A 19,265-nucleotide genomic window follows, 5' to 3' on the forward strand; every position below is an offset into this window, starting at 1 on the left:
AGAAGCTGAACAAGGAATATTGGCACAGCTCAAAGGTAAATGTGGGAAAAAGCTTTCCGAGGATGTGAAGGCAAGAGTCACAGAACATTTTTATGATGAAGAGTTTAGTCAGATTTGTCCAGGAAAAACGGACTGTATTACTGTTCGGATAGATGGAGAAAAAGTTAAAAAACAGAAATACTTACTACTGAGCAACTTAAAAGAAATGTTTGCTGCGTACTGCAATAAAAATGGACTGGAAATGGGATTTTCCAAATTTTGTGAATTAAGGCCAAAGTGGTGTGCGACTGTAGGCACAAGATGGTTCACATTCAGTTTGTGTCTGCACAATACATCGAAGTGTGAAACTAACGTTAGCACATAGCGGAATAAAAGAAGATAACAAAATTTTAATGAGCAAAATTGTCTGTAATTTGGAAACAAAGAATTGCATGCTTCATCACTGTTAAATGTGTCCAGGAACTGAAGCTCTAAATGAATGTTTGGAAAGCGCTTTTGTAGATATTGATCCTGAGGATACAATTCAGTTCACACAATGGACTCACACTGATAGAGATACACTTGAAACCAGAGAAGTGACAGTTGAAGAATTTATTGAACTATTAGTTACAAAGCTGTTGGCCCTTTCTACTCACAACTACATTGCAAAGCATCAGAGCAAGCATTTGCAGTTCACTAAAGAAGGTCTCAAACCAGGAGAATTGATTATATTAATGGATTTCGCAGAAAATTACTCCTTTGTTGTCCAAGATGCTGTGCAGGGATTCCATTGGGAAAATAGTCAAGCTACAATACATACATTTGTCATTTACTACAAAGGTAATGAAGACCTAAAGAGTGTCAGCTACTGCATAATCAGTGATTGCCTCCGACATGACACAGTTGCAGTTCATGTGTTTTTAATGTACTTCATCAAATCCCTTAAGTGCATTTTTAAAGAAATTAAGCATATTCATTATTTTAGCGATGGTTCTGTGGCACAGTACAAAAATTTTAAGAGCTATGTAAATCTTTGCCATCATCAAAAAGATTTTGGCATTACTGCAGAATTGAATTTTTTTTGGAACAAGCCATGGGAAGTCACAATGTGATGGAATTGGGGGCACAGTTAAGCATTTAGCAGCAAGAGCTAACCTACAACGCCTGACTGACAACCAAATCTTAATGCCAACTGATCTGTAAGGAAACCCACCCATGGCTGACCTTGCATGGCTATTGGGCGTGGTCCCTCGGCAATCGGGTTACCAGTCTTTAGATTGGTAGTGGCATAGCCACCATGGACCAATTTGTATAAATATTGAAAAAAAATGTTCATGGCATTGAATTCATTTATATTAAAAAAGAAATTATTGAAGATGCAAAAATTGATCAAGAGAAACATTTTGAGGATGGATGTACAGTGTCTGGTACAAGAGACCATCACCGTATGGTGCCAATTCTACATATACATCTACACCCATACTCCGCAAGCCACCTGACGGTGTGTGGGGGAGGGTACCCTGAGTACCTCTATCGGTTCTCCCTTCTATTCCAGTCTCGTATTGTTCGTGGAAAGAAGGATTATCGGTATACTTCTGTGTGGGCTCTAATCTCTCTGATTTTATCCTTATGTTCTCTTCGCGAGATATACATAGGAGGGAGCAATATACTGCTTGACTCTTCGGTGAAGGTATGTTCTCGAAACTTTAACAAAAGCCCATACTGAGCTACTGAGCGTCTCTCCTGCAGAGTCTTCCACTGGAGTTTATCTATCATCTCCATAACACTTTCGTGATTACTAAATGATCCTTTAATGAAGCGCGCTGCTCTTCGTTGGATCTTCTCTATCTCTTCTATCAACCCTATCTGGTACAGATCCCACACTGCCGAGCAATATTCAAGCAGTGGACGAACAAGTGTACTGTAACCTACTTCCTTTGTTTTCGGATTGCATTTCTTTAGGATTCTTCCAATGAATCTCACTCTGGCATCTGCTTTACCGACGATCAACTTTATATGATTATTCCATTTTAAATCACTCCTAATGCGTACTCCCAGATAATTTATGGAATTAACTGCTTCCAGTTGCTGACCTGCTATTTCGCAGCTAAATGATAAGGGATCTATCTTTCTATGTATTTGCAGCACGTTACACTTGTCTACATTGAGATTCAATTGCCATTCCCTGCACCATGCGTCAATTCGCTGCAGATCCTCCTGCATTTCAGTACAATTTTCCATTGTTACAACCTCTCGATACACCACAGCATCATCTGCAAAAAGCCTCAGTGAACTTCTGATGTGATCCACAAGGTCATTTACCTATATTGTGAATAGCAACGGTCCTATGACACTCCCCTGCGGTACACCTGAGATCACTCTTACTTTGGAAGACTTCTCTCCATTGAGAATAACATGCTGTGTTCTGTTTTCTAGGAACTCTTCAATCCAATCACACAATTGGTCTGATAGTCCATATGCTCTTACTTTGTTCATTAAACGATTGTGGGGAACTGTATCGAACACCTTGCGGAAGTCAAGAAACTCGGCATCTACCTATGAACCCGTGTCTATGGCCCTCTGAGTCTCGTGGACGAAAAGCGACTTAAGACTCATAGAGTATCATATGTACATTGTCCTTTATAGCAAATGTTAACCGACATGCTAAAGTTGCTACTAAATATGTTGCCATTAATGAACTACAACCTGGCCAGTATGTTGCTTGTGTTTATGATGGAAAATGGTGGATAGGAAATATCTGTGAAGTTCAATGTGAAGAAAAAGATGCCTTGATTAATTTCATGCATCCTCATGGAGCTGCTCAATCATTTCATTGGTCTACTAGAAGAGACATATGCTGGGTCCTAGAACAACAGATAATTGCAGTCATACCAGTCCCAGGTGCTTCAATGACGGGGCAGCAATACAGTTTGCCAGAAGCAATAGTTTTGGACTTCAGCAAAAAATTTAAAACATTCAACAATTGAAGAATTCTGTATGATGGCTTGGGAACCAAAGAGAGATCCAAAAAAGGCTTGGGAACCTGCTAGATATTTGCACTCCAGCTTGGGAACCTGCTAGACACCCAGTTCCAGGCTTGGGAATCTGCAGTAAAGAAACCCACCCATGGCTGACCTTGCATGGCTATTGGGCATGGCCCCTTGGCAATGGGGTTACCAGTCTTGAGACTGGTAGTGGCATAGCCACCATGGACCAATGCAAGGATTTTCCAAATTACCAAAACAGTCAATAGTTTAGCCGAATTTTTTGCACCTTACCCACAGAGACACCAAAATGAAAATAAGTTTTTCTAATAGAATGAAATGTGCTCTGTTGAATGGTGTTAATGAATGTAATGTGGTAGGTGTCCATTTTGAGATACATGACTTTGAATACGGGTATATTTTGATACATTCATGTTTTTTAGCAAATTTACAGGACGGTAGCACAGTAATTTAACACACAAGTCAGGCCAAAATTTGTGATATACTAAACACCCAGACAGACAGTAGTTTGGCAAAAGCCCAGGTCCATAGCGCACTTTCTCCACTACTTATGCCTCATTAAACTATGGAGTAAATTTCTCGAGACATGATTTGTTGCCCACTTTGAACTAAGATTATGCTAAATGCATTGCTTTCTGAACTCTACTTGCAACATTTGTGTGTAAAGCACACAAAGTTGTACCACTATACCCAGAAGCAAGGGTCTAGCTCTTTTATATTAGGAACAGTGGAATGCCAAACTTGAAGATTTCTTCGCGACTTTTCAGTCTCTGTAAAAGTGGTCTTCATGAAAATGGTTCTAGCACCTCAACCAAATTACAGGTGAGCCTGAAACTTTGCCTAAGTTCATGTAGGGCCCTCAGGTACATGCTGTACAAATTTCATCAAAATTGAAGAAGGTCGAGCTGGGATGGCCCAATTACAACTTGGACAAATCATGGAATCCACCAATTTCTGTAATTAAATCGCAAAGACGTAACAACGGTGCAGCACTCCATGACACATCAATATCACCATGTGGAACGACTTTGTAGCCATAGATTTAATTTCCATGCATATGCTGCCTATCAACGTCTCTGGCGCCTTGTGTACCTTCAGCCGCAGTCCTCGGGTGTAAAAGGACGGAGCAAGTGATGGAGCATTAGTCATCCTGGCTCACTCTGAAGATGGCTGGAGGTATTCAGCCGAAATAGAAGAAGAAGAAGAAGAAGAAGAAGAAGAAGAAGAAGAAGAAGCTGAATTTATGCGGCTCCATGTCTGAAATTTTATGGAACATCTACCAAAAATGTTTCAAAGTGCAAAAGTAAACCACATTAAATCTCCTACAAAAAGTTCCAATTAATTTTTTTTTCTCTGGGACTAATAGCTTCCATGTTGCAAGGGGCAGAAAATTAGCAGATTATTAAAACTAGTGTTTTAATTGGTGTAAAATTGATGTTTATTGTTACATGAAGTGGGTTATAAACAAATTTTAAGTGTGTGTGTCACATCTAACTGCAGGAGAATCATATTAATGAATAAATTGTATTCTGGGCATGTAATAGTATGGAAAAGGGGGTTGGAAGTCAGAAATGTGAGGGAAGATAAGTCACTTGGTCATGCATTTCCCACATTTGTATGTCTGCAAACTGAAGAGCAAGCAGGTGATTCCCCACTCTATCTACTGCACTACATCACAAGATGCAAATACAGAATACTTCACAAAGTTATACCAGCCCCCCCCACAGCATGTCATATGAAGGCATGCCCAGGGGATGGTTACTAACACAAGAAACGTACACGGACAGAATCTTCCTAAGCCTTGTTCACTGCTCTACACTGTTTGAGGAGAAACTGATTCCAATTCACCCTGTATGGCAGCTGCAGTGTTTTTCCAGAAAAGGAAATTTCTTCCACTTCAACCAATGCACACTTTTCTGTGAACAAACTACACCTCCCCAGCATTTCCTTCCATTTCTCTTATGTGAACAGACAAAATAACTTCTCTAACAACGTTTATACAGTGAAGTTATTTTCAGTTTATTAAATGACTAGGCTGCTTATTTTCAGTTGTTAAGTGAGCTTCTATGCAAAAACATGTTCCTGTCAATGACGGCTGAAAAGTGTTTAATTTGTAAGTGTGATGTTGTCGAAGATCTAGGTAGTTCTGGTGGGAAAGGAATTGGAATAGTAAATGTGGCACCTTGCTGCTGTTTACTGTTGACAGTGTATTGTAAAGCCATGTAATTATTTTGTAGTCACTTAGTGATGAATTAATGAATGGTCAGATAGTTACTGCACTTATCTCACTACTAATTATGCTACTGGTAGACTGCATAAATCTCTTCCATTCAGGAATTGCTGGCACTTATAGAATGGGCTGCACTGAGTGGAGCCACATACCATTCATCCACAATATATCTTCCAAGAGGGTAGTGAATGTGTCTGGTGGAATTGGACTAATTGTGTTCATGTCTAGAACAGTAATTTGCTGTAATGCACTGCTTGACTTATGTTGAAATATCTGAAGTTTCATAACACATAACACCTAGGTGTTCTACTTCTATTGCAGAGTGCAGGGGGAGACAACTGAAGGCTCTGGGCCTCTTCACATGTTGGGAGAACTGTGGCTGGGATCATCATTTGATAATCCTCATACTGTGAAAAGTATTCCAAACATGGTAGTGGAGACAATGAAACCGGAATTTTCAAATATATTCTGACAGCAAGTTACTCTTGGGATACGCTCTTCTGTATGGGACGCAGCTGACAGTTACATGCTGTATGGGACGCAGCTGACAGTTACATGTGAAGTTACTTTCTCTCTCTCTCTAAAAAAAAAACAAAACACGGACAGGAAATGCTGGTGAGGTATAATATATCTGTAAACTGAAAAGCAAGCAGTGCCCGTGACAGTGAAAATTGCCTGTCCCACAAAAACATTGCAGCTGCCATATAGGATGATTAAGAATCAATTTCTTCTTAGCAGTGCAGGAAGGTGTGAAGAGATCAGAAATTCTGTTGATATGTGTTTCTTGTGCTAATATTATTAGTGATTCATATCTGCATTCATGTAGTGTTAACACACTTTGTGGAAAATAAACATGCCCTTGCACGCCTGTGCACTGCGTCGCCAATGATTCATAAGGCGTACTGTGGAGGATCGCTATAACTTTGTGAAGCACTCCATAGTAGCTTCTTGTGATGTAGAGTAGATAAAGTGGGGAATCCTCAGCTTGTTCTTCCGTTTGCAGATGTATGAAGGAGGGAAGTGCATCACCACAATCCAGTGACTTAACTTTCTCCATACTTCTAACACCTCCAGAATACAATAGCTCCTAAGCAGCCAGAGAGGGCAGTCGTGTGTGTGTGTGTGTGTGTGTGTGTGTGTGAGGGGGGGGGGGGGGGGGGGGGAGAGAGAGAGAGAGAGAGAGAGAGAGAGAGAGAGAGAGAGAGAGAGAGAGATATGTGCTTGCTTGTGCGAATGCATGTGTGTTTTTTTCTTCTCTGATAAAGGCTTTGGCCAAAAGCTTAATGTGTGACAGTCTTTTCATTGTGCCTGCTTGCAACTCAACCTGACATCTTTATGGTGAGCAACAATCTATCATTTCCATAACTGTTGACATTCCAACCTCACTTTCCACTGCTTCCTTTAGTAATGGAGAAAAGGCTTATCACATTTGCATAGACATTAGAGTGGTCAATAAAGTCATGACATTGGATACCAATCACACTTGGAATCACCTTGACAAATGCAAATTCTTCACCACCTTCGAGTACAGTTCCATTCTTCTGATGGAAGCTACTGTCTTACATAAAGGAAATTTTCGAGCTCATACCCTCAAGGATGATATGGAAACTGTATGAGTCCTTCATTCTGATTTGTACAAGCTCCTTTAATTACCCAAGCATTATTATTTGTCACATTAGTTTCTGGCACTCTCCTGCACCCGTCTATGTCCATGAGTTTTGCTTTTGTTACCTTGATGGGAATGATGAGAGTAAACAATTTGAGCACTTTCAAAGCAGTTATACGAACTAGTTCTGACACTCATGAGTCTCAGAAACTCAGAAGCCTTTTACATAATAAAAGAAGTAAACAAGATTATAGGTCAATTAAAGATGAGATGCAGCTACGTCACCTACCAGAATTATTCCCCCACACATGAACCACGCAAGCCTGGTTTGAAGATGGAGGTATCAATCTTAAAGCACTTATTTAGCACCCCTAAATATAAAGGCAGCTCATGATAGAATGCCAAAATCCAACAAGCGTCTATCTTAGCTGAATATATACAATCCACTGTCATACACAATAGCATATGCTAGGAACATAGTGAAGACACTTTATTCTCTCATACATACCAGTTTGACTAGTCACCACCCAATTGCTACCTCATTACAAACTTCCTCGTGCCATAATAAATAGTACAGATGCTATATACAACCAATTTAGTAACATAACTGCAACTGTAACAGTATGCCACATATTACTAACCATGATTTACAACATAAACTCTGTTCACACTTAAGTGTCAGCCTTACAGATTGACCTACAAAATACGGTCAGTGTGGTTTTAATTCCTCCAGAACCCTTGCTTTGTACCCTTATGAATATTTCAACAGAATCATACCACCAACTTCTAATTATATATCTCCTAACTTCTAGCTTTATACCCCTGTATTATAACTGTGTTACTATGAAGTTGACAGAATCACACCACCAACTTCTAATTATATATCCCATAACTTCTAGCTTTATTACCCCTGTATTATAAGTGTGTTACTATGAAGTTGAGTCATGATTACCCCAAACTTGTTCTTCACTTGCAGATACCTGTCCCTTGTCTGAATTGTAAACTGAAAGGATATAGGCTTTAAATCTTTCATATTCCTTAGAAATTTACTCATAAATAAATAACTTGCCAAACACAGGACTACCTAATTGTCAGCCATGATCAACAGATGCATAGAGCTTTGACTACTGGAGATTTACAGGATTGTCAGTACACCTCAAACTATATTTGTGCCAATTTAAATTTATACACAACACCTTCCTTTGCGAATTTTTTTTATTATTAGCAGGAATAAATAGCCAGCATCTTCCAGACTGATGGTCAAATTATCTACCACATAAGAATCGGATGGTTATCTGCTGAACAACACCCTATTCTGGTTTCACTTGCCTGTTATGATTAGAATTTCACGCCACACACATACCGAGTATCGCTTAACAATAGCACATTTCTATTCAAGGCACCTTTTATCTGGTTCTACACATGACAGAAGGAAACTCTGAATACCACTATTGAACCATTACTGTTAATCAGTCTGGAATTTAATTTCTCTCTCAGTACACATCCTGTCATCTTAGTTTGTCAAGATGCTAACACCACCAAATTGCTCAAGCCCTTTGATCAGTTAATGACACAGGAACAGCAGATATCATACTGGAGAGAGCTGCTGCCCATATTACAGCATTACACCAGCTAAATATCTGGGTTAATATAACTGCCCCCCCCCCCCCCCCCCAGTGACCTCCACCCTACTTGCCATTCTATACTAAGTGTGACTTTACAGTACTGTTACACAAGTTATGTAGTTGAACACGTGCAGCTTCTACAGCCAATCACAATCTTTTCAGAGTTTCAGAGGAAAGTGACATGCAGAGTTAATGACAGCTTTTATTTTTCTACTGCCATAAACTGTAATTTTGTAATCCCACGTAGGATTATTCTCTTTATTTTGTATTTGCCTTATGACTTGCACACTTTTGTGACTGCTTCAATCAAGTCTTTTATTATTGTGCTCATTAGTTCATTTGATGATGTTCTATTGTAATGAGCTATTTCTACAACCTTCCTATTCAGTTTAAATGAACTTAACTACCATGCTGCCATGATCACATAAATTTAGGTCAAAGGACTCACCCTTCAGGTGTTTATTCTAAATTAGTTATTATTTGTTTAATACAAGGGTAAGCCAATTATTATCCGGATTTAGTTATATTTTTGTTTATTTTGGTAGTATTGTCATTTTATGTTGATTACGCATGTTTTGTTTATTTGTTGTTATACCTTTGCAATTTTCACGCTGCTATGTTAGCTTCGTTATCACTGCCGTGCTGTTAATCACGGCTGCTCTGCTGTCTATTTGCACCAAAGAAGAGCAACGTTCAGTGATGCATTTTTTGTGGTCAGAAGGCATATCAGTGGCCGAAACTAATCGAAGACTTTCAGTACAGTACGGGAACAGTGTTTTGCCACAACGGAGTGTCTACGAATGGACTGAAAAATTCCGAAATGGTCGCACAAGTGTGATTCAAGATGAAGAAGCCAGATGACCGTTTACCGCCACAAATGAAGAAACTGTTGAGCATTCACATGAAATGATTCTCTTAGACAGATGATTAACTATTGATAATGTGGCACATCGTCTGCAAATTAGTCACGGTTCTGCCTACGAAATCATCCACAACAGACTAAGTTTCATAAAGTTTGTGCAAGATGGGTCCCAAAACAACTCACACAGTTGCATAAACAAACATGCTTGGACATCTGCAAAAAAACATTTGGATCACTATGGTAATGAAGGGGACAATTTCTTAGACGGGATCATTACTGGTGACGAAACATGATGGGGATAATAATCGACTTAGCCTTGTACAATGGGAAGCAGTTGTGTCACTTTATACCTTTTTTAGTTACAGCTATTTAACTTAAACTTGTCACTCAGGTTGATGCTAATAAAGTAGTTGAGTTTGCGCCTACCACACTCGAATATAGTTCCAGTAATGTAACTTTAATCATTACTTGGAGGAAATAATCGGTGATGGTAACAAACTCTACACAAATTTTGCTTGCACAATGCTTTGCTTCTCCTTGATGACAGTTAAAAGAATTTTTTTTTTTTTTGTCTTCCCCTCCCCCAAAATTCTGTCCAATGATTTCAATCTCTCTTGTTGTCAGACTGACAACCAAATGGTGCCACACATGGTGGTTACCCAGTCACCATGATGTTGGACACTGCGTGCCAATGTTGCCCTATGAAGACTGACTGCAGCCTGATGGGGAGGCCTATCAATATTACTTGGTTTCTATTCTATTACAAATCAAAACTAACATGTTAACTCCTCTAACACCACCAGAAGTCAATAATTCATTGCTTTATTAACTTTAAAACCAAACTGTAAATAAACATTGATTACTTTCAAGCTGAGTTGTAATTCTTCTCATTCAAGTGTTTCAGTTCACTGTACTCCTTAAAACTGTCTCCAACACCAGCTTCCCTTATCCTTTTAACACTGTCACAGTCAACAATCTGCATCACCAACTGTACACTCACCACATGATGACATCACAATTGTACTCACATTTCAAGATTTGAACTGTTAAATCAAATTAAAAATATTGTTAGACTTAGATTTAAGTCTCCACTGAAGTTGAATTCTTTCCGAGAGAGCAGAGGTGTACAAGGACCCCCAGCCTTCCACATACAAGAAATTTTTGTTATTCAAATTTTACAAAAATACTGAATTTTCCTCCACTGTGTTCCCACTGATGTCACAACAATCCATCCCTTCATGCTGGAACAGGCTGAATCGTCATTCGCAAATCACACCGCAGGATCACTTGACTTATGAGACAGGGGGTCTCAGAGCCACAGCAGCAAAATGAATCTCTCTTCTGTTCTGAATTATGGCCAGAGCAGATGCTAAATGGTTTAATCGTCTTTACCTTTTCTCTTCCCTTCTACTCCGAGATGGGTTCGGGGTTACTGCAGTTACCTTCTCTGTCCATCTTGGCAATCCTCACCATGTAATCCCCATAAGAAAACACACTGATATGGTTTATTTTTTTCGAAAAGTGGGCATGTAATTTACAAGCTCACATTGCTTTCACATCATTACTACACCCTTGGCACCAAGTGGGTGTACATTGGTCTGATACACTATGTGATCAAAAGTATCCGGACACCTGGCTCAAAATGGCTTTTACAAGTTCGTGGTGTCCTCCATCGGTAATGCAGGAATTCAATATGGTGTTGGCCCACCCTTAGTATCGATGACAGCTTGCACTCTCACAGGCATACATTCAATCATGTGCTGGAAGGTTTCTTGGGGAATGGCAGCCCATTCTTCACAGAGTGTTGCACTGAAAAGAGGTATTGATGCCGGTCGGTGAGGCCTGGCACGAAGTTGGCGTTCCAAAACATCCCAAAGGTGTTCTATAGGATTCAGGTCAGGACTCTGTGCAGGCCAGTCCATTACAGGGATGTTATTGTCATGTAACCACTCCGCCACAGGCCGTGCATCATGAACAGGTGCTCGATTGTGTTGAAAGATGCAATCATCATTCCCAAATTGCTTTTCAACAGTGGGAAGCAAAAAGGTGCTTAAAACATCAATGTAGGCCTGTGCTGTGATAGTGCCACACAAAACAACAAGAGGTGCAAGCCCCCTCCATAAAAAATACAACCACGCCATAACACCACAGCTTCCGAATTATAGTCTTGGCACTACACATGCTGGCAGATGACGTTCACCAGGCATTCACCATTCCCACGCCCTACCATCAGATCGCCACACTGTGTACCATGATTCATCACTCCACACAATGTTTTTTCCACTGTTCAATCGTCCAATGTTTATGCTCCTTACACCAAGCTAGGCGTCGTTTGGCATTTACTGGCGTGATGTGTGGCATATGAGCAGCCACTCCACCATGAAATCCAAGTTTTCTCAACTCCCACCTAAATGTCATAGTACTTGCAGTGGATCCTGATGCAGTTTGGAATTCCTGAGTGATGGTGTGGACAAATGTCTGCCTATTACATATTACGACCCTCTTCAACTGTCGGCAGTCTATGTCAGTCAACAGACGAGGTCGGCCTGTATGCTTTTGTGCTGTACGTCTTCCTTCACATTTCCACTTCACTATCACATCAGAAACAGTGGACGAGGGATGTTCAGGAGAGTGAAAATCTCACATATAGGCATATGACACAAGTGACACCCAATCACCTGACCACGTTCGAAGTCTGTGAGTTCTGCGGAGCGCCCCATTCTGCTCTCTCACGATGTCTAAATGACTACTGAGGTTGCTGATATGAGTACCTGGCAGCACAATGCACCTAATATGAAAAACGTATGTTTTTGTGGGTGTCCACATACTTTTGATCACATACTGTATTCTGTAAGTTTGTATGTCGTTCACTAGGTGGCAATGTGTAACAGTACTGAATGGGTCCTGGAAGTCCAGGGACACAGTATCAATCTGTGCATTGTTATCTGTTGCAATCTGGATCATGGACAAACAGAGGGAGTGGAGTTTTACAAGACTGCTGTTTGTAGAATCCATGTAGATTCCTCCACACATTTTTCACTATCACAGGAAAGTGATAATTCATGAGAGAAAATATGTGTTCTATAAGTCAAGGTGGAGGGGGGTGGGCTTGGAGGACAAGGGGGAGGGGAGCGGTCTTGGAGGAAAACGGGGAGGGTGGCGGTCTTGGAGGAAAACGGGGAGGGGGGCGGTCTTGGATGACGAGGGGGAGGGGGGGTGGGCTTGGATGACGAGGGGGGGGGAGGACTTGGATGACGAGGGGGCGGAGGCCGACAGGCAGGGAGGATGAGGGGGAGGGGGCCGACAGGCAGGGAGGACAAGGTGGCGGGGGCCGACAGGCAGGGAGGACAAGGTGGCAGGGGCCGACAGGCAGGGAGGACAAGGTGGCGAGGGGCGACAGGCAGGGAGGACAAGGTGGCGAGGAGCGACAGGCAGGGAGGACAAGGTGGCGGGGGCCGACAGGCAGGGGAGGACAAGGCAGCGGGGGCCGACAGGCAGGGAGGACAAGGTGGCTGGGGCCGACAGACAGGGAGGACAGGCAGGGAGGACAGGCAGGGGGGGCCGACAGATCAGGGAGGACAAGCAGAGGGGCCGACAGATCAGGGAGGACAAGCAGGGGGGCCGACAGGCAGGGAGGACAAGCAGGGGGGGGCCGACAGGCAGGGAGGACAAGCAGGGGGGGCCGACAGGCAGGGAGGACAAGCAGGGGGGGCCGACAGGCAGGGAGGACAAGCAGGGGGGGCCGACAGGCAGGGAGGACAAGCAGGGGGGGCGACCGGCAGGGAGGACAAGCAGGGGGTCCGACCGGCAGGGAGGACAAGCAGGGGGGCCGACCGGCAGGGAGGACAAGCAGGGGGGGGCGACCGGCAGGGAGGACAAGCAGGGGGGGGCGACCGGCAGGGAGGACAAGCAGGGGGGGGCGACCGGCAGGGAGGACAAGCAGGGGGGGCCGACCGGCAGGGAGGACAAGCAGGGGGGGCCGACCGGCAGGGAGGACAAGCAGGGGTGGCCGACCGGCAGGGAGGACAAGCAGGGGGGGGCGACCGGCAGGGAGGACAGCAGGGCGGGCCGACCGGCAGGGAGGACAAGGCGGGGGGGGCCGACCGGCAGGGAGGACAAGGCGGGGGGGCCGACCGGCAGGGAGGACAACGCGGGGGGGCCGACCGGCAGGGAGGACAAGGCGGGGGGGCCGACCGGCAGGGAGGACAAGGCGGGGGGGCCGACCGGCAGGGAGGACAAGGCGGGGGGGCCGACCGGCAGGGAGGACAAGGCGGGGGGGCCGACCGGCAGGGAGGACAAGGCGGGGGGGCCGACCGGCAGGGAGGACAAGGCGGGGGGGCCGACAGGCAGGGAGGACAAGGCGGGGGGCCGACTGGCAGGGAGGACAAGCAGGGAGGGGCCGACTGGCAGGGAGGACAAGCAGGGAGGGGCCGACTGGCAGGGAGGACAAGCAGGAGGGGCCGACTGGCAGGGAGGACAAGCAGGGAGGGGGCGACCGGCAGGGAGGACAAGCAGGGGGGGGCGACCGGCAGGGAGGACAAGCAGGGGGGCCGACCGGCAAGGAGGACAAGCAGGGGGGGCCGACCGGCAGGGAGGACAAGCAGGGGTGGCCGACCGGCAGGGAGGACAAGCAGGGGTGGCCGACCGGCAGGGAGGACAAGCAGGGGGGGGCGACCGGCAGGGAGGACAGCAGGGCGGGCCGACCGGCAGGGAGGACAAGGCGGGGGGCCGACCGGCAGGGAGGACAAGGCGGGGGGGCCCGACCGGCAGGGAGGACAAGGCGGGGGGGCCCGACCGGCAGGGAGGACAAGGCGGGGGGGCCGACAGGCAGGGAGGACAAGGCGGGGGGGCCGACTGGCAGGGAGGACAAGCAGGGAGGGGCCGTCTGGCAGGGAGGACAAGCAGGGAGGGGCCGACTGGCAGGGAGGACAAGCAGGGAGGGGCCGACTGGCAGGGAGGACAAGCAGGGAGGGGCCGACAGGCAGGGAGGACAAGCAGGGAGGGGCCGACAGGCAGGGAGGACAAGCAGGGAGGGGCCGACAGGCAGGGAGGACAAGCAGGGAGGGGCCGACAGGCAGGGAGGACAAGGAGGGGGTGCCGACAGGCAGGGAGGACAAGGAGGGGGTGCCGACAGGCAGGGAGGACAAGGAGGGGGTGCCGACAGGCAGGGAGGACAAGGAGGGGGTGCCGACAGGCAGGGAGGACAAGGAGGGGGTGCCGACAGGCAGGGAGGACAAGGAGGGGGGGGCGACAGGCAGGGAGGACAAGGAGGGGGGGGGCGACAGGCAGGGAGGACAAGGAGGGGGGGCGACAGGCAGGGAGGACAAAGAGGGGGGGGCGACAGGCAGGGAGGACAAGGAGGATGGGGCCGACAGGCAGGGAGGACAAGGAGGATGGGGCAGACAGGCATGGAGGACAAGGAGGAGGGGGCAGACAGGCATGGAGGACAAGGAGGAGGGGGCAGACAGGCATGGAGGACAAGGAGGAGGGGGCAGACAGGCATGGAGGACATGGAGGGGGCAGACAGGCATGGAGGACAAGGAGGGGGCAGACAGGCATGGAGGACAAGGAGGGGGCAGACAGGCATGGAGGACAAGGAGGGGGCAGACAGGCATGGAGGACAAGGAGGGGGGGGGGCAGGCAGGGTGGACAAGGAAGGGGGGCGGCAGGCAGGGTGGACAAGAAGGAGGGAGGCAGGCAGGGTAGACAAGAAGGAGGGGGGCAGGCAGGGTGGACAAGAAGGAGGGGGGCAGGCAGGGTGGACAAGTAGGAGGGGGGCAGGCAGAGTGCACAAGAAGGAGGGGGGCAGGCAGGGCGGACAAGAAGGAGGGGGGAAGGCAGGGAGGGAGGGGGCACAGGGAAAAATTCATGGGTGGGGCAGGAAAAAGAAATTGGGATGCACAGGAAGAGAAGGACAAGGGTGGGAAGCATGGAAAAAGGAAAATGGGGTAGGGATAATTTAAAATGGGAGTCAGTAAATGAGGAAAAGGGGAGAAAGGAATGAGAAAAAAAGGGGGTCAGAAAGAAAGAAAAAAGGGAGCCAGGAAGGAAGGTAAAAGGGAGACAGGAAGGAAGTGGAAAAGGTGAGGTGTGATGAGAAGGAAGGGTAAGGAGAGATTGGAAAGAAGGGGAGAAGGTAAAGAAGGGGATATTTGAATTCTGAAGGGAGGATATGTCTAAATGAAAGAAGGGGGATGTTTGAATTTGGGATGCAGCAGACTGAGAGAAATGGATTTATGTGGGGGTAAGAAGTGCTTTTCATATTTTACCTGTCATCAGTGGATAGTATTTTTTAGTTTACTCAAAGGAGAACTTCAAATTTAATTGTTACAATAGTCTCCCAAGATGAACAAAATTTAACCCATTACAAATAAATCATCTATATTCTCACTGTTTCTCAGCCAGGTGTCCACTTTACATTAGATCCACTGTTAAAATAAAAATAGCACTACTTGAAACAATACATACTATAAAACTTAAGGGCAGATGGAAACTGTATACTATATTGACATGGTGTCAGTGTTTTAATTGTAGTTGATACACAGTCTTAACTTATCACAAATGTCTATCAGAGCGAATAATACACTAAAGAGCATGACATTTCATTTTATAAACAACCTTGAGGCTGTGATCAACTAACTTTCTCTTTGCTTTACTTTTTTCTCTAAGTGTGGTATAGGATGGGGAAATGAAAGAGTAGTTATCTTGCAGAACCATGGAGTAGTTTCTGTATACACAATGTTTTCCTGTAGTTTATTTGCAGACATCACACTAGAAAACAATTTCCCAACAATATCAGTTTTAAAATACAAAAATAATTATTAGTGCTATTATTATTATTATTATTATTATTATTATTGTTCTTACAGCATGGCAATAACAAACGAACTATTTTATGGGGTCTCAGTAGCTCCAATTAATTATATCTGTATTATTTTTTCCTCACAAAATAAACTAGTATTTTTTGGTAAAGTTTAGAAATATACACCACAACACAAACGTCAGGAGTGAAAAGGTCTCTATAAATACCCAAAATAGTGCAACACTTTGCAAAATATTTTATGTTACCAATAGCACATCCATAAGGATTGAAGAGACCATAGTCAAAACCCTCTGAGCGATGCCCTTTCACACACCTGGCCCTTCGTCTTCCTCGCCTACCCTATTCCAGTTAATATTGTAATTTAAGTGTTTAAATACTTGTAGTTCTGATTATCAATTATTTAAAATGTATTGTTCATAAGACTTACTTTTCTGCTGACACGATGATGTAGAAGTCATAAAATGTGCCTGAAGTCTATCAGCTGTAGCATTTCCCTCAGTTATTAGTAAATGACTCAGATCACTACTAAAGAATGCATTTGCCCCACCAGTATCAGTAACAGCTAGAATTTGTATTGGCAAATTTGGAATGTTCATTGAGAATGCACTGGAAAAATAAACAACATCATTTACAAGACAGATCAAATAAAGTATAAGCAAAGCACTATCATTTTAACATAAATGCAACAGGTATTACAGACTAGCATGGGAAAAAAGTACAATCTTAGCATGATAAAAGCAGAACAACTTTTAGCTACTACTAATGAGTTATAAATATGAACAAAGGACAGAAATATTCCTCTGCCTGTGTTATATTTAATTTATTATCACAATTCTTATTAATTCTACCATGCTGTCAGAGTTTCCTCATTTTCTTTTTCCAATTATCTCTGCAATGAATTATGTACGAATAACACAGGAAAACAGGAAGACATCATAGGTGAAAAAGGTTCTATTTACCAGTGAGATAAATTATCCCATTTTGCTTTATGTTGCTAAGGTTACACCAGGCTCTCAAAATCAAGTTTCTTGAGACAAAACAAAAAAAGAGGGTACTCTGTGTACACAGTTAAACTCATTACCTACATCTGAGCTTTGCAATAATGTTCCACTTTTCCCTTCTGAAAATTTTCTAACTGTTGGCATTCTGAATTTGACATGCACTCAAATGGCTTTTGTTCATCCACCTTTTTTGCCACCTCCACAAAAATAAACCTTCATTTCTGAGATAACATTAACAGTTGGCACATATACCTGTTACATTCTTCTCCAACAAACTTCATGCTCAATCATTGCCTTTCTTTAAAAATCATCATAAAACATTATAACTCAGTTTGTCAGCTGCCATTTAAAAGTTCCTTTTGCCAAGTAAAATCAGTCCTTGATTTGCAAGACTCTGTTGTGGGAACCACCATTTTTCTGCATCAGAATTACATTGTTTTCATATTCAGATGACTACCATACATAACTTTATGCAGCAACTGATAATGTGTGCAGAGGTGTAAATTTTACATTATCGACCTGAAGGCATAAAAAGGAGTAATAATCATTTCAATATGGAAGAATACTTCAGGTTATAAAGTTCTTGTCCATTCTTCTTCTCTTCCTCCCCCGTCTTCTAAGTCAAATGTATTTATTTTAGTAAATAGCTATTCTACAGGGTGTCTGTAATTATAGTTCCAGGTTCAAAATACTGTAGAGAGAGAGAGAACCACTGTTCAGAATGACGTCAAATTTGAACAGCATATTGACATGGCGCAAAAACATCATGGGAGAGAAAAAATTTGTAAGCATCAGAACATGCACACCAACAGATGTGTGGCACTCAGCTGTTTCTCAGTTTGTGTCCGATATGCCACACATGAATGTCTCCATGAAGGATACCATGCTGCTGGAAATGTTTTTTATAAGAATGGTGATTCTGCACCTGTAGCCCTGCAGAAAGTCTGAACACTAACGAGTATGACAAAAGGCTTTGGTCCGACGTGTGCTACAGGTCTGGAGAAACTGATACAAAAAGATACGAAAACAAGGTTCTTTTGAAGTGTAATTTGGTACAGAGAGGGAAGCAGTTGATCCACATCTCTCTAAGATGTGGCCACAGCACTGCAGCAGAGGTCGAGCTGTGGTGTGCGAACACGCATTGCATGGGGAATTGCCCGAACATTGGACATACCTGCGAATGTGGAATCCTACAAAACATCTTTTTTTGCTACCGTGCAGTCATGCACATTGAACAGTACGGATGGTGTAATGTGCAAATCAAACCATAGCTGTTGTACTGCAATTCATCTGTCATTTGTAACTGACCCCATTTATGTTAAGGCTCTTACAGTACCATCTGTTGGTAAAATTGTATTTAAATTTTTTGTCATGACGTTTCCCCCTGTGTCAACGATCTGCTGTTCAAATCTGATGTCATTCTGAGCTATGGTTCTCTTTCTACAGTATTTTGAAACTGGAACTTTAATTATGGGCACCCTGTATATGGGCCATGTAACAGTAGATTAATGAAATAACAAAATCACAAAGGGAGGAAATTTAGTAGTTCCATGTGTTAGAAATTCTCTTCTGTGGAAATGAAAGAAATATATACATTTCTAATGTCCTCTTGAGTATGGAATACATTCATTGGATAAACAACAAATACAAGATATTAACACAACAAAGTCCATTCACTTCCCAAGAAGAAAGACCAACATTCACCCAACTGATAGAGAGAGGTAAAAGCAGTTAACACCGAACAAAACTTGAGTTTCAGGTTTCCAAATGCAATGTTGTTTATAGTTCAATCTAAAACACAAATTGATGTTGTTCTGGTAACAAGGACAAAAGGTAATGCATATAAAACCACTATGTTTACTGGAAAGCAAAGAAAAAAGTTATGGAAAATACACAGTTGGTACAGTGTATGGGGAAATGACAAGGGTACAGGTACTCAAAATTTATGGAAGGCTTTTCAAGCCTCAGATAGTAAATGTTGTGGAATGGTGTTGGACTATGCAGTACAGCTGTGATCAGCTTGCCTACCACACCCTATGCACGTGTCCTCATCATTCCTTAAACACACTATGTCATGATGAATAAAACGTTCTGGTTTTCCAGCCGCGTCAATTCGAATTTACGCGGCTGGAAA

General features: G+C 43.9%; 1 protein-coding gene across 5 annotated transcripts in view; it reads right to left on the reverse strand.

Moving 5' to 3' along the window:
* The window catches only part of LOC126183263 (rho GTPase-activating protein 190), a 308,492-nt gene that overhangs the window by 178,149 nt on the left and 111,078 nt on the right, over positions 1-19,265 (reverse strand). For all 5 annotated transcript variants that reach the window (XM_049925082.1, XM_049925086.1, XM_049925085.1 and 2 more), the window contains exon 15: positions 16,558-16,736. In XM_049925082.1, the coding sequence (XP_049781039.1) occupies positions 16,558-16,736 (179 nt within the window). The remainder of the gene's footprint in view (positions 1-16,557; positions 16,737-19,265) is intronic.

The sequence above is a fragment of the Schistocerca cancellata genome, chromosome 4 (assembly GCF_023864275.1).
Source record: "Schistocerca cancellata isolate TAMUIC-IGC-003103 chromosome 4, iqSchCanc2.1, whole genome shotgun sequence".
NCBI classification, from domain to species: Eukaryota; Metazoa; Arthropoda; class Insecta; order Orthoptera; family Acrididae; genus Schistocerca; species Schistocerca cancellata.